The following is a 14,781-nucleotide window of genomic DNA, read 5'->3' as shown; positions in this document are numbered from 1 at the left end:
GCAATGTCTAAAAAATGTACTTAAACATTTTCTTGAGGGTGGTGAAATATCTTAACTGGTGACATTATTTTCAGAATACCAAGATGCTCACTGATGGACCGAGCTATCAGTCGGCAGTGGTGGCCCAAAGTTTAGAGAAGTCAGCTTGTGACTGGAGGGTTTAATCCCTCAGACCAGCAGGATAAATCTGGGTGGGGAAAGGCGGAGAAGCAGCACTTGTCCCTCCATCATTACCATCACTGAGGTGCCCTTGAGCAAGGCTCTTAACCCCAGCTGGAGCTGCCCAGTGGCCAGCAGATCAGACTGTGGTTATACTGGACAGCTTCCAGGTGTGAATGTGTAACTGTATGAATGTGTTTAGCACGTTCCTGAAAAAGAGAGCATTGCTCTCAGAGAAACTCCACTAAATAAATAAAGTTTAAAAAGATTTTAGATTTTATAACATACAATATTTAATTCAAGTTAAAATGAATGAAAGGAAATACCAAGTTAATCAGAAATTAGATTATTTTCTTTTGTAATATTTCCTGAAAGTGATGGTGGCAGACTAAGGAGAACAATTAATCTGTGTCAAGTGATCTTGACATCTAAATATTCAAAACCAGTGTGTTGATAACATGATTTGGGAGTGAGCATATAAACAATCACTTTCTACTTTCTAATTTTGAGAAGGAAGTCACTCAGATCTTTCTCTGAGCCCAGACTTCAGACTTGTGAGTTTGGCAGCATTTGGATTATGTAGATAACTGAGAAAGTGAACAGTTGATGACATGAGTCAGTAACATACTTGGGTCTTGTGCTTACACTTACTGCAGAAGTAATAATATCAAAGCAACAAACAAGCTACACACATAAAAGTCTACTGTTTTCATGATTATTTTTCATTAAACTGTGGTTTAAATATTCATGTGGCTTTAGCCACATCCCACATCAGATCAATCAACCGACTGTGGTTTTCCGGGGCCAAGTCTATAACATCTGACACAGTATTATTTTTATTATTACACTGGGAAATTCAGTAAATTGTACACAAAATCCTTTACAATTGTTTTTTTTTTTCAACAAGTCACAGTTACTGTTGAACCACACAAGAAGAAACAGCCATTTGAAAAACAGAACAGTAATTTATTACCAGTGGCAAGTCAAGCCCTGTGCATGTATTCACTTCATCTTCAAACACTGTAAATCAAGAAACAGTCAAGACAAGTTGCATCCAAACGCAGGACTGAGAGACGCCGTATGAGTCAACATTAAAATGTCACATTGTTTGCAGAAAGAAAACCTCATCTAGTAGCAGCATGCAGGAGACATGTTTACTTCTGCGGTACATCTGTGGTCACAAGCTGTGACTTTTGTTTCCTACACCGAATAGCAACCATCAAGCCAAAGCATTTAAGGCAGGTATATCGTGCGAGTATATGGGTTAAGTGTTGGTGGGATACAGTGGCGCAAGCATACAGTCGTGTATGTGTAGAAGTCAAAGTTAGCGAAGATAGGAAATGGCACTCTGAGGTGAGCGTTGAGCGCACAGAGCGGAAATTGAAGACCCCTTTTTACAAGAAGATAACTAAAGCACATTTACTACCAAGAGGCCAAGAACGTCTACACCGCAACATCACAGTATACTGTCAGACACGTTCTGTTTTTTTTAACTCAGCAATTGTTCCATTTTATCCACCTGTTTTTGCTGTTTTGCACCAGTGTGGAAAACTCTTGATTGTGCAGCCACAGCAGTTTCTATACCTGTCATAACTTGTGACAGGAAACACCAAATGATAACGTCAGAATGTGAGGTTTATGAATACTGTGAAGACAGTGAAAGATATGATCTGACACAGTTTTGCTCAAACATAGGTGCTGTGAATATAAGACCCAAGAATATGATTCGTTTACTTTAAGCCACATCAAAAGACATGTTACCACGGGTTAAAGTTATGAAACAGTTCTTAAAATGTGGCTGCTGCTTCACTTCTTATGTTTTTTGAGCTGTTATAGATTTGGTTGGAAGCTGTTTTCCGTAACAGAGGTGAAGAGCGGAAACTGTGACATTCATTATGTGCCTTTAGAAGTGTGGGCAGAGGTTGAGTGAAAAGGGTTTTGAATCCAAAAGTGTCTGGTTTCAAACTTGATCTGTTTGATAAGATTTTTTCCCTACAAGTGCCTGTGGTATGTGTATCTCGCTTACATCAGTAAACATTTCTTGGTTAAAGCCATAATGTAACATGTTTGCTCTAGTAACAGGATGTGGTTATGGCCTAACATAAAATGGTATAGGTCAGAGACAAATGTCAAATCAGACTTTCATCTTTATATTTATGGTGAATTTGTATGTACAGCATGTATTTCTTATACTTTGTTTAATCATTTTTGATAATGACATCAACATAATAACACCCACATAGTTTCCATTTAGAGAAATTGTTTGGGCAAAATTGAACATGAATAGAAATTCAGATTCTTGGAAACAGATATTTTCATCATCAACTGCTGGTGCAAATGGCACAATTCTGATGCTTTAAGCCAACAAAGCAGGCACTTCTTTCCCCTGAAAACCAAGTGGAGTTTAGTGTTCACTGAATATTTCTTTCCTCTTACTTACATGCCTGACTTGCAGCTGCTGCTGCTGCTGCTGCTGCTGCTGCTGCTGCTGCTGCTGATATCCACATCTTGTAGCAGTTACAGCAGCTGTTCTGAATGGCAAGCCTCCTTATACAAAGTCTACACAACCTTTCAAAGGATCTTAAAATAGATAAATAATAATAAAAGGTCTTGTGTCAGTGTTATGGCTTGGTTCAAATCATGATGTGCACATATGTGGCTCAATGATCAAATTCATTTGTTCATTTATATAACATTATGATATGTGTGAAAGGTTAGTTAATAGTGCGGTTTCCGGATATTTTGATGGCGTTGATGCAGCATATGTTCTCCTTCCTATAAAGCTGTAGTGAATCTGGGTCAAAGCGTCTCAGTTGAACATTAACATGAATGCTACAAATGTCTTGGATTCTGCTACAGAGATCTGTCACCATGTCAGACCACAGATTCATCATTTGTGTTATTATGGTGGGTGAGCAGCAGCACCGTAATATTACTGATATGGTGCATATGATGGGGAAAAGAAACACACTATAAACTTTTATTGGCTTGGATTGGACTGTTTTTGCGTTAATAGCAATGCAAAATGGAAACAATAACACAAAATTATTGATTATAAATGTTAATAGCAGTCTGGCCTGTCTCACAACATAACAGTTTAGTTAGCTGGATAACTGAAGCCATGTTTCAGATTTTTTTGGGTTTAATGTTTTACTCAGCATTCCTCAGATAACTTTTTAATCCTACAGAGTTAAATCATTATATCGTCGCTTCTTACAGCCAACCATGTTCGATACATCTGGTACACAGAGCCACTGGGCCTCTGAATCAGCAGTCATTGGACATTTTCTCATTTTTGCAGTACGGCCTGGTGAGGTTTCTGGCTGCTGTTGGCAGGCAGATCTCCTGATGTTGTGATACACTTCATTCCACATTTGAGGTGGAACACAAAGGAAACTGATTAAGGATGGTCTATTTTAGTGCAGTGACCTACCGTGAGCCTTGAATTTAAGGTCCTTAAAAGTGGCCTGATGATTCTAATTTTCTTATTCATGTATGTTTTTTTTTTTTTTTATAGCATACTGTTTTGATGCTTATCCAACAATTTGAAATGACTTGAAATGGCTTTAGAGTGTGTTCTTTTGTCCACAGAGGTGTTCAGGAAACTTACAGCCACCGCTTCTCAGCTTAACAGAGCTGTTTCAGCTGTGTCAGCTGTGTCAGCTGTCTACAGCAAGCAAAAACCACTCGATCCGTCTCACATCCCCTCACAAGACATATGTTTATCTAATTCTCAGAAAAGAGATGAATCACTTCAGTTTTTGTGCCACTTCCCTTGCAAACCTCTTTAAATGTCTATACGTGGGAAGCCAAGTATAGCACTAAACAGTAAAATATTTGCATGCTCATACTGCATATATAATGTGTTTCTCTAAAATTGTCAACATCCTGTCAGTCTTCAAGAAACACTGGCAAGTTTGTTTTAATTAACTAATTAACTGATCAAATCTGATTTATACTGGGTGACTTTGAAAGATGGTTTTGGTGAAATTTGACAATCGGGGTTAGGATTAGTGTAAGGGTTGCAGAATAGATGTAACTTTAGCCTGAACACTAAAATTGGAGTGACACTCATAAAATTGGTTGTCCATGTTAACATTTTAGAGGAGAACACATCCATGTCCTCTCATGACACCCATGAATTATCTTGTGGGACAAATCTCAACATGCTTTCAGTGAGCTTTGTATCAATTACTGTGTCATATGCTGGACAGCGGCCCTCAAACATGTCAGGTGATATACATCCGCTGTGTCAAATCTGTTGTTGAGCTATTTGTGAGCAGAGCAGAAAGCAGAATGCTGAGAGGAAGAGGATGACAACAGGCAGCAGCCACAAGAGGTCTCTGCAGCTCAGAACTACAGGAGGTGAATTCAGGTCTTATATGAACATGAAGCAGGTTGCCACAGTTTGACAAGTGGAATTTAAAAAGGTCAAAGGCTGTGGGCACAGCTGAACATTTATTTATTTCAATAGATGTGGGCTAACTCAACACTGTTGCCCCACCCAACCCTAAGCTTTATAGGCACAACATATTGTGCCCCAACTCCCCCACCCAAACCCACATACACACACACACACACACACACACACACACACACACACACACACACTCAAGCCTGCCCACATACTTCACATATGGTGGTGTGTGGGTGAATGAAAAAGCTTCTTGATAAATTATTGCAGTCATATGCACACAAAGAAAGGGATTAGAGTTATCTTCTATTTGTTCATTTGAATTAATGATAATCTTTAAGATGACAGCTATAATTCGCAGGAGCATGTGCGCAACAGAAATATTGCGCAACATACCAGACCTGGCCATTGTTAAAATTCACGATTGCTAAGCTGTCCCATTCATTAATTTGCTTCAGTTAGTTCGCTTCAAATCACAACCCCTGCAGTAAATATTATCTATAAAGATAGCTGCCTTTATTCCACCTCAGATGTTTGATAGGCTTTGTGAAAGCCCCACAGTTACAGTAAACCACTCCCGCTCCTGGACTGGGCGTGCGTCAGGAGCGCAGGTGTGATTGTATCCATTCCAAACAGACTGTCTCTCCAAGTGGTTCGCGGTGGAAATAAATACTGGGAAAAGTTTAGGGAAGTTCAATAAGTGAGTGAAATTACCTGCGCCCAGGTGATTTTGGAGACTGAAGCGCACAGGAGTTGCAGAGAAGGAAAGACAGAGACAGAGACAGAGAGAGGAGCGCGCAGGAAGAAACAACCTGGAAAAGTTACGGATGCAAACACTCCCTTAACACACACAGAGGGACCGGAGCAATTCATCAACTTCACCACGTAACGACCAGGAGAGGAAACATCTACAATAATGAAGAAATCTTCATTTTCAGGTAAGCGTGCTCCATTTAGATAATGTGTCATCTTAAAATATATAATCAGCAAGTTGCAGCCTGATTATAGGAAAAGGCAGTAGGCATCTAACTTGTAAAGTGTGTGTGTGTGTGTGTGTGTGTGTGTGTGTGTGTGTGTGTGTGTGTGTGTGTGTGTGTGTGTGTGTGTGTGTGTGTGTGTGACAGAGAGAGAGGGGGAGGAAGAGAATGAGAAGGAATTGGCACAAATTCATGTAAATGTTTAACAGCATCAACACTGACAGATTAAACTGCTCTTCATTGCAAAAGGCCCACACAGGATCTCAGAGGTCAGTTGATCTCTGAGTGTAGCCTTACACATATATGACATCATGACAGAAAGGTGGCGCAGAAAGCTGAGCTCTGATTCATAAAAGCCGTCAGGGAAAAAGTGAGTTTTTTAACCTCTGAGGAATGTAACAAAGCAGACAGTTAAATGCACCACTTGTGGCCTGCTGACGTTGTTTTCCTCTTGAGTGACACTAAAACACAGAAAGCAGTTCACACATGTTGTGCAGGATTCATTTACAGTTGGTGGAGCAGAAACAGCAAAATATTACAGTTTACAATCATAACACAGTTAGCCTTTTAATCTGTTTGGATTGGCAGTTTTATGAAGCAGTTCATTCACTCCTACCCACTAATACCCTGAAGAATGACTCCAGTTATGCATCTGCATCAAATCTACATAAGCTCAATGTACTTACATGCTTCAGTTTACTTTAGTGCCGGCTGGATCTGATTGTGGTTATTGTGAAATATCAGCTGTCTTATAAGATGTGGAGGTTATGATGAGTGGGAATGAGACAGCTCACAGCTCAGCAGAACTCTCTGGAAGACTGGTGGTATACTGGCTGCCTGCTCAAAGACACTATGAGTGCTTTGAGGGTTGAACCAATGATTTTTATGTTGAATGATAGTCTTACTAACCACTAGGGCTGTCTTGTCACTCACAATCAAACCAACACTAATTGTGTACGCCCTCATTGATACTTGAGATACTTCATTTATCTCTCATCTCCTCCTCTTCCTTCCCCCTTCATCTCTTTCCCATGACCCCCTTTTTTGCAGCACTGCTTACTCTCACTTCCATCTTCTTCTGATCCTCTTTGCCCTCCTCCCCCCTCTTTCTCCCTCTATAAGCTCCAGCTCAGTCCAGTGTACACAACCCTATCCCGCGGAATGCTTTCCCGGCTCTTCTTTCCAGAGTCTTTGTGCGGTGGAGCGGCCAACGGTTTTCCATCGGAGCCAAACGCATGTTGAGTCATGCCACCTTACCTCCTCCTGTGTGTGTGTGTGTGTGTGTGTGTGTGTGTGTTCTCCCTCTCCGTGTGTGGAGCTGTCACATTCTTTGTCAGAGCTCCACTCGGGGAATAGTCTTAATAACAAAGTGTGTGTGTGTAGTTTGATGTGTAGGTGTGTGTGTTTTGTCAAAGGCACTCCTCTCTAATGCGTAGAGGTGTTTAGACAAGCATCAGAGATGTGTGTGTGTGTGTGTGTGGAGGGGGGGGTCTCAGCATGTATGTGTGTCTGTGTTCACTCATGCAACCCCTCTCTGCTGAGCCCTACTCATGGAGCCAATCCCTGCCTTGTACACCACTCCCTCAAGTCGTCTGGATCAATGAGTAACCTGTATGAATAACAGCCCACTCCAACGCACACACACACAAACACACACACACACACACACACACACAAACACACACACACACAAACACACACACACACACACACACACACACAAGAGTGATTATTTTCCAAGTACACTCCTCCTGGTATGTCCTCCTTTTATGTCCTACTCAGAACACACACATACACACCTAATTCCACTACTTGTACCTGTGTGAAAAATGCCTCACTCTGCGCCGCATTACGGTTTTTAGCCTGTTTATACTGGAGAGTCAGCAAGGCTTTGATTCGGAGCCTAAAGCTATTGTTAGATGGCAACTTGAAAGCCGAGCTATAAACTGTGTTGAGACATATTTGCCCTGTCATCTAGCAGAGCATGCCGAGGATGGCCTAACCCTCAATTTGGCTTCCTAGAAGCCTGTGAATAATGGACTAATAAGGTATTAGAACACGTGGACATGCACATACAGTGCTCTGGTTGGTATGATCTAAAATAGTGGTGTTAATAGAGCTACAGGTTTGAGTTTGGGACATTACTTTATACTTTAAATACCAAAATGTGTATTTTATGAAGTAGTATTCCCCTTCCTAAATGTTTGTCACAACTGGTTTTGAATTTATTTGATTAATTTGGCCAGTTGCCTAACATGCCTTCCTTTGGAGATAGCCATAGGCTTATATAAACATATCCATAACTTCACCACGTTGTACAACACTACACTGATATATCTGATATATCTGGAATACTCCCCTGAGCACTGGAGACCTACAGTCTATGTCTTGTCTCTGCTGTGCATGGTCCTCCCCTCTCAGCCGCGTGGAGCCTGCTCTGAAGTGTCCACTCTGCTCTGTGTTTATTATCTGCAGCCAAGAATGCAGCTCTGTGATGCTGGCTGCTGCTGCTGCTGCTGCTGATGCGTCTGCTGCTGGGGGTGTCAATTGATACAACAGACTGCCTGTACTGTATTGTATGCCTGAGGCCAAGAGAGAGCCTGTAAAAAGATAATGGGAGGTTATGATGTGTGGTGGAACATGTGCACTGACATTTAGATGTGGGTATTAGAATGATGAAGTGCATGCAAAGGCAGACATTATTTTGGGCATTTCAAATAGCGGTATTCATTAAAATACTTCAAATTTTTAAGTTGCCATTGTTTGATTAACATACAGATTTGATTACACATATTTCACCACTAATCTAGAAGGAAATCAGTCCATAAGAAGCAAAAAATCCCTGTTGCATACTGTTTTCTGTAAGTCATAAAACCCAAACATGAGATTTTAGCAGCTCCACTGTTTGGCAGGAACAACCTTGTCCTGTCGTGACATGAATAAATATTTTATTGCAACTAGCGCTCAGTTTAAGTGTAAGTGATTCATATCTGCTCAGAAAGCGTATTTGAGTGGAGATAGCCCTTCTGAAGTAGCAAGATCATGCTTGTTAGCTGCAAATGAGCCTTGCTGTTGTCTGTATACAGACTCTGCATGTCATTTATAGAAAAGAAGTATCCAAGGCAACCACTGTTTACAACATTATAAATACCTGGAAGTTGGCTGAGCATTATCACCACTGGCTGAACTTAACAGATGGTGGCGTACTTTTTGGCGTAATTTTATTTTCAATTTGATTATTTATTACACATGATAGTTCAGGAACAGTATTGCAAAAGTGATTAGATACGAGCAATAATCATATATTTTATTACGTTGACGCACAGTATTTTTAATATCATCTATTGCTCACACTATGCACTCTGCTTTAGTGGAAAGAGGTCATTAGTTTCATTGTCTTATGTCCTTTATGCAAACATGGAAATCCCTGTAAACACACAGATGCTAATACCCTTAAAAATCTTGGTTCATCTCTTTCTCGCTATCTCTCTCTCTCACATTTCTGAACATGCACATGCATACAAGCACTCATTCAGTTATTCACCTGTGACATACAGTAACTACATGTTTCCTGGGGGAGGTTTCAACCCATAAAGCTCTATGGACTATTTAACTGACTCCATGGTGTTTTAACAGCCTCGCAAGGAGGAAGGCCGATCCTTATCTGCCACACCAGTATTGTTTTATTGACTGCCCTGGTATCCTGTCTAACCCTTTAGATGATGTGGGCTTGTGTATGCATTGTGAAGAGTGCAGAAAGGTGACTGTGTGTTTGGCAAAGCGGTGCTGGTCTTCAGTGAGTGTGGTGAGTGAGGAATACGTTTGTGTTGAAAGTGCAGAGGTAGGAAGAGGTGTTGCCAGTTTATTCCTTTGGCGCCAGAACAACGGCTATTCATTTGGGAGGAGTGCAGTTCAGGGTCAGGTTTCCATGACTATGAGCCAGTTGTTGTGTGTGTGCGGTTGGTGTGGTCTGTACTCATTAAGAATGCATCCAGGTAAAGGTCTTATCTGGGCTGTAAAAACAATCTTGAAAAATGGTTGTCTGGCCATTCAGCCTGTCTTGTTTTCTTTCTTTCTTTTTTTTTTTTTTACTGACTCTCTGTCTCTCCATCCGCTCCCGGCTCTTTCACAGGCAGAGTTGTGAAATGCTGTGTTTCCAGCATACCCTTAACATGTGTAATGAGGGCCATAAAAACACAATGGAACAGATGAGTGAGCAGAGAGACAGAGGAGGGATTGAGCCTCACCACATCCTGATTTTGCCTAAATCTTGCAATATGTGATAAATACCTTAACTAGATAAAAAATAAAGTCATAGTGAAACGGTGACGTTAGAGCCTCTTCATCTTCTGTAATGTGACATATTTCTGAGTGAAATGGAATATGTAGGCAGGGTATAGTTATGAGAGGGACCCTTCAGATTTGACTGGATTGCACAAAAGTGGGCGTAGTTTAACAAATACAAGGGGGTATGTAGAGAGAAAAGGAGCTTTGGAGGACTGTAAGGATTTCGATATTCAAAAAAGGTGATTTTTTTTGCAGATTTTAACATATAACAAGGAATAAATGAGCAATGAACACAAGGACATGTAATTAGAACTTGGAAAATGTGTTTTTTTATGCCCCTAAACTCACAGTTGTTGTTACACCTGAATTTTAAGTTTCAATCTTAAGCATACTGCTGTAGATTTCTAATGACTTTCCATGATATAATGATGAATTTTTATAGATTTCTATATAATTTGTCAGCATACATTGGAGCTTCATGTGGAGCAGACATTGATAAAATACGGTTGCGCACCTCAAAATTCCAGTAGAGGGTAGTCACAACCAGCCAGTAGGGGTGGGTGACATTGATATAATCCTCACTGTGTATGAAATTTTATATTGCAATATCGTAATATAGTGAAATTGCTGGAAAATCAATTGAGAAATTGTTTATGGATAAAACAACCAGACAAGAATGTCTGTTTTGGCCAATGTATTGAATTCAATACCGTAGAAAAAAATGACATAGAAATACATTACATTCTGTTCAGTCTGTGGCTAACAAACACACAACAACTTTTTATAAATGCACCGAAAAGGCAAGTGAGAGTGGTATCTGACTTTAGGTCAGTTAACCAGTAAATGTAAAAAATAGTTTTCAGTGACAGCCCTATGTCTGTGTGCAGAATGAGAAGACAGCTGCACCTATTAATAAGGTTAAAAAACACACCTCTCACATCACAATGTTGTAACTTTATGCGTCACAACTGATTAATGTTTTAATTGAAACACCACCTAGCCCTAAAGGGAAGGATGGAAGGAGATGAGGCACAGCAAATAAGAGTGGAAGAATGAAAGAAGTTGAAGTGGACGGATCCTTCGCCTCCTCTGTTCTCCTGTTCACATTAGGACAGAGCAGCCTCCTTTTTCAAACACAAGAATCTCAGGTAGTTGGGTGTTCGAAAGAGATAGAGAATGCATTATAGTGTGTGTTCTGTAAATCACTCCACCAATATATGTGTGCCTGTCTGTTCGCAAGCCTTCATTCATGTGTGTGTGTGATTGCTCTTGTGTCTCAAGTACGTTTAAGTGTTGCACCCCTCTCCCTTCTGTTTACCTTCTCTAGTCATCTGAGACCAATAACTAATCAGTTGACATGTTTGTCCAGGCATAGCCATGCACTTGACTGGTCATGTTACACACACACACACACATACACACACTTAGCTTCACCAAGCACTGCAATTGACATCAATCAGTTGAGGCCCACAGCAAATACACAAGCAGCCATTCATTTACTCAGGTCCATAATATGACTTGCAGCATTGCTCAAAGTAATTTTTTTTCCCATAAGCATAAACACTGTTTCCATTCTTTTCATGTATCATGTGTGTGCAATGACCTCTATTGCACATAGCAGTGTCATAAGGTAAATATGACCTCAGAAGATTACAAACCCCTTGAAGGGAAAAGAGACATGGATCATAGTGTTGAAGGAGCGATACATGCTCTGTGTGTGTTTGTATGTGTGTGTGTGTGTTCCTGTGGCCCAAGGCAAGACTGAGCAGGTGAGTGCAGCCACAGACACACACATACACACACACACACACACACCTTTGTGCCAACATACAGTTTAACTTTGCAGGTGTCACTCTTTTAGTTTGTGTCCAAGCTCACTGTGATTGGCTAATGCATATTTGCTTTATGTGTGTCAGTACTTTGCCCTCAAACAGCTACTGTCAATGTTGAATTATATCACTTCAATACCAAATATCATCTTATCAACACAACTATGTGGTGTTGTTACAGATTCTGTGGTGCGCTACTTTGTTGCAATGGTAAACTTTGCTTGGTCTGTTTGAACCACTTTGTGCTGCAAGGGCATGTGTGGTGTGCGTGTGTGTGTTCACCTCACCTCTCTGTAGAGGTGAGGTGAACACACACACACACACCAAACAGACTGTATTCCCAGCAGGAAGAGTAAATAGGTACAGACATGCTTTTTGGCTGCAAGGCTTGATAGACTTGGCTGGCTCTTATTAGTTCTGTCATTGTGCATACACTTAAACCTCTGAAACAAACATATATATGAACACACACACACTCACATAATAGACTAAAGGTGTTCATAGCTCGTGGCAGTTACTTTAATACCCTTGACAGTCTGAACTCCCAGTTAGTGATTTAAACAGTCTCAACTTCCTCTCTGAAGCCAGAAGCAGCTCTGTCACTGACATTTACATCAACTCTAGATTAACATTTACTATAAAACACTTTCTATTAACTTTGATGGAAGAATTTGGAGTCAGAGCTAACTAGTCAAGTCAAGTCCATTTTATTTGTAAAGCCCAATGTCACAAATCACAAATTTGCCTCAGGGGGCTTTACAGTCTGTACAGCAATACAACATCCTCTGTTCTTAGACTCTCATTCGAAGAAGGAAAAACTCCCTTAAAAAAAAAAACCTTTAACAGGGGGAAAAATGGAAGAAACCTCAGGAAAAACAACAGAGGAGGGATCCCACTCCCAGATTTGCAGATGTGCATAAATGTTTTGTGTACAGTATAGAACACAAATTACAGAATACAGTAACTAAAGAAACCAAAAAAACCTCCTGTTTTATGATACATGCTGCCCTACTCAGGAAGTGACTCAAAATGACCTAGTAAGAAATAATTACATTACTCATTACTTTTACATTACTTTCAAGAGGTAGTCAGACAGAAACTGATACTACATAGCACAAGTGTCTTTAATTCACCTTACAGTAAGTCCCCCTACTAAGCATATAAACTATTAGGTTTTTAGCACACTATAATGTACTATAGTTGTTAGCAGATATACTCTTCAGATACTTCCTCCACTGGCCATCCATAACCAGATGCTGGTGCATAAATGGGTAATGAATGACAGTATAGTAAAACAGTTATGATCATATAAAATATGTCTTCATAGGAGAAGTTACAACTGACAAATGCTGTACATTAATAAACATCTTCTATCTGCTTGCAGCATTATAGTGTGTTATAAACCATGTTTATATACTGCTTATAAATACTGAAAAGAGGGACTTAAAATGAAGTGTTACTGTTTAATCAGTTTTATTTGCGGCCCATATAGTTGATTTTAAGAGTTCAGACATTCTCAACAAGAAAGGGACTTTTTCTATTACTTTGACATGTACATGTTTTCTGTTTCAGTGCTTTGACAAGGTGCTTTGTTTAGTTTGGTGCTGTGAACAGGTTATTCTGACCTTGGCACAACTGTGCTGAGTGTTCATTTTATAATTATATTCTTATCTTTGCATGACATAAATTCAAAATAACGAGTTTCTCCACTTATCAAAACATCCAGCCACTTCTGCCACTTTGTGTTTTATTAACGGTCTTTCCTCCTGCAAACCCTGCAGAGGGGTGTTTGTGTCTGTGTTTGGACCAGGGAAGAAGAAATGAGCTAATGCTTAAATACACATCGATGCATGTTTTGATTTAATGTGTGATGCACATTATGAAGTCAATATTTATGTATAGCACCAATATTTGTAATATATTTGGTGAAAAGCAAGCTGTTATGTATTATAATACACAGGGAGGTATTACAGGGAATGTGTTGCTAAATTTACCGAAAGGCCGCATATTTCATCATCGCTTACAGTAGTTCAGTAAACTTTCACCGTCCAGTGTGTCTCTCTCTCTTACTTACACACACACACAGACACATTACAGAGGCTTTATTCACATCCGCCAGTCATACACTGAGACATTCACTCCCATTCCTTCTGACCATCCGTCTTTGTGTTGAAACCAGTGACAACACAGGCAGACAACCGCCATGCCTACTGACATTATTTACAGAAAATGAATGTCATGTCGAACACTGATTTGTGGTAGGAAGTACTTCTAACAACCTTAAAAACAATAAGGGACAGCTGACTCACCAGCCACCGAATGAACTTACATCATCTGTACAGCACCGAGTGGGTAGACGTAGGAGAGGAAGAGAGGACGGGGGAAGTGGAGAAAGAAGAAGAACGTGTGTGTGTGTGTGTGTGTGTGTGGTTGATTGGTAGGGTGTGTTGTTGTTGAGAAAAATGTTGTTATCCTGCTTTCACCTGTTCCAGGAACAGTTACCACAAAGTTAATCACTTCATTGTTTTATCAAGTACTATTATTGAGAAAATAGAAGTAGTGAGTAGAAGTTTACAATAGTAGACTGATTTTTAGATTAAGATCTCTCACCGGAGTTATGGTTAGTTTGATTGATTGATTGAATTTATTCAATAGTACATATTTACATAAAATGCATTACACACATGATTCAAAAACAAACATCAAGGATAGCACTTTTAGTCTTGGCTGTAACTATTACAGTATAGCATTGATACTTTAATTAATACTGAAAATAGACGCCATTTTTCTTATGGAGCTGAATTACCCATCTGAATAGACACAACATTTGTTTCCCTGTTTAGTCACCCCCCCCCCCCCCCCCCCCCCCACCCCCCTCCCTCCGCGTGCAATGTCTGATGATTCAGCAGAACTGAATGCACATATTCACACACAGACAGACGCACACACACACACTCTACAGACAATCAATGAGAGATTTCCCGGAGCATTCCACCACAGTTTCAGGGAGTAGAGTAGACCATCAGCCAAGAGGAAGGAGCAATCCCCTGCTGGTGTCATGTAATACCTGGCTGAACCCTGACCAGGTCACTCGTGTGTAACTATAGCAATATCA

At 40.2% G+C, this 14,781-nt stretch overlaps 1 protein-coding gene across 1 annotated transcript in view; it reads left to right on the top strand.

Annotated features, from left to right (window-relative positions):
- Positions 1-5,213: 5,213 nt before the first annotated feature.
- Positions 5,214-14,781, top strand: part of LOC121883599 (septin-9-like) — a 76,802-nt gene continuing 67,234 nt past the window's right edge. Inside the window, exon 1 of the mRNA XM_042391937.1 lies at positions 5,214-5,511. Within this exon, the coding sequence (XP_042247871.1) occupies positions 5,490-5,511 (22 nt within the window). The 5' untranslated portion in view covers positions 5,214-5,489. The remainder of the gene's footprint in view (positions 5,512-14,781) is intronic.

Source organism: Thunnus maccoyii, chromosome 18, assembly GCF_910596095.1.
Source record: "Thunnus maccoyii chromosome 18, fThuMac1.1, whole genome shotgun sequence".
Lineage (NCBI taxonomy): Eukaryota > Metazoa > Chordata > Actinopteri > Scombriformes > Scombridae > Thunnus > Thunnus maccoyii.
The sequence above is the reverse complement of the archived record's forward strand: the minus strand, read 5'-3'. Positions and strand labels throughout refer to the sequence as shown.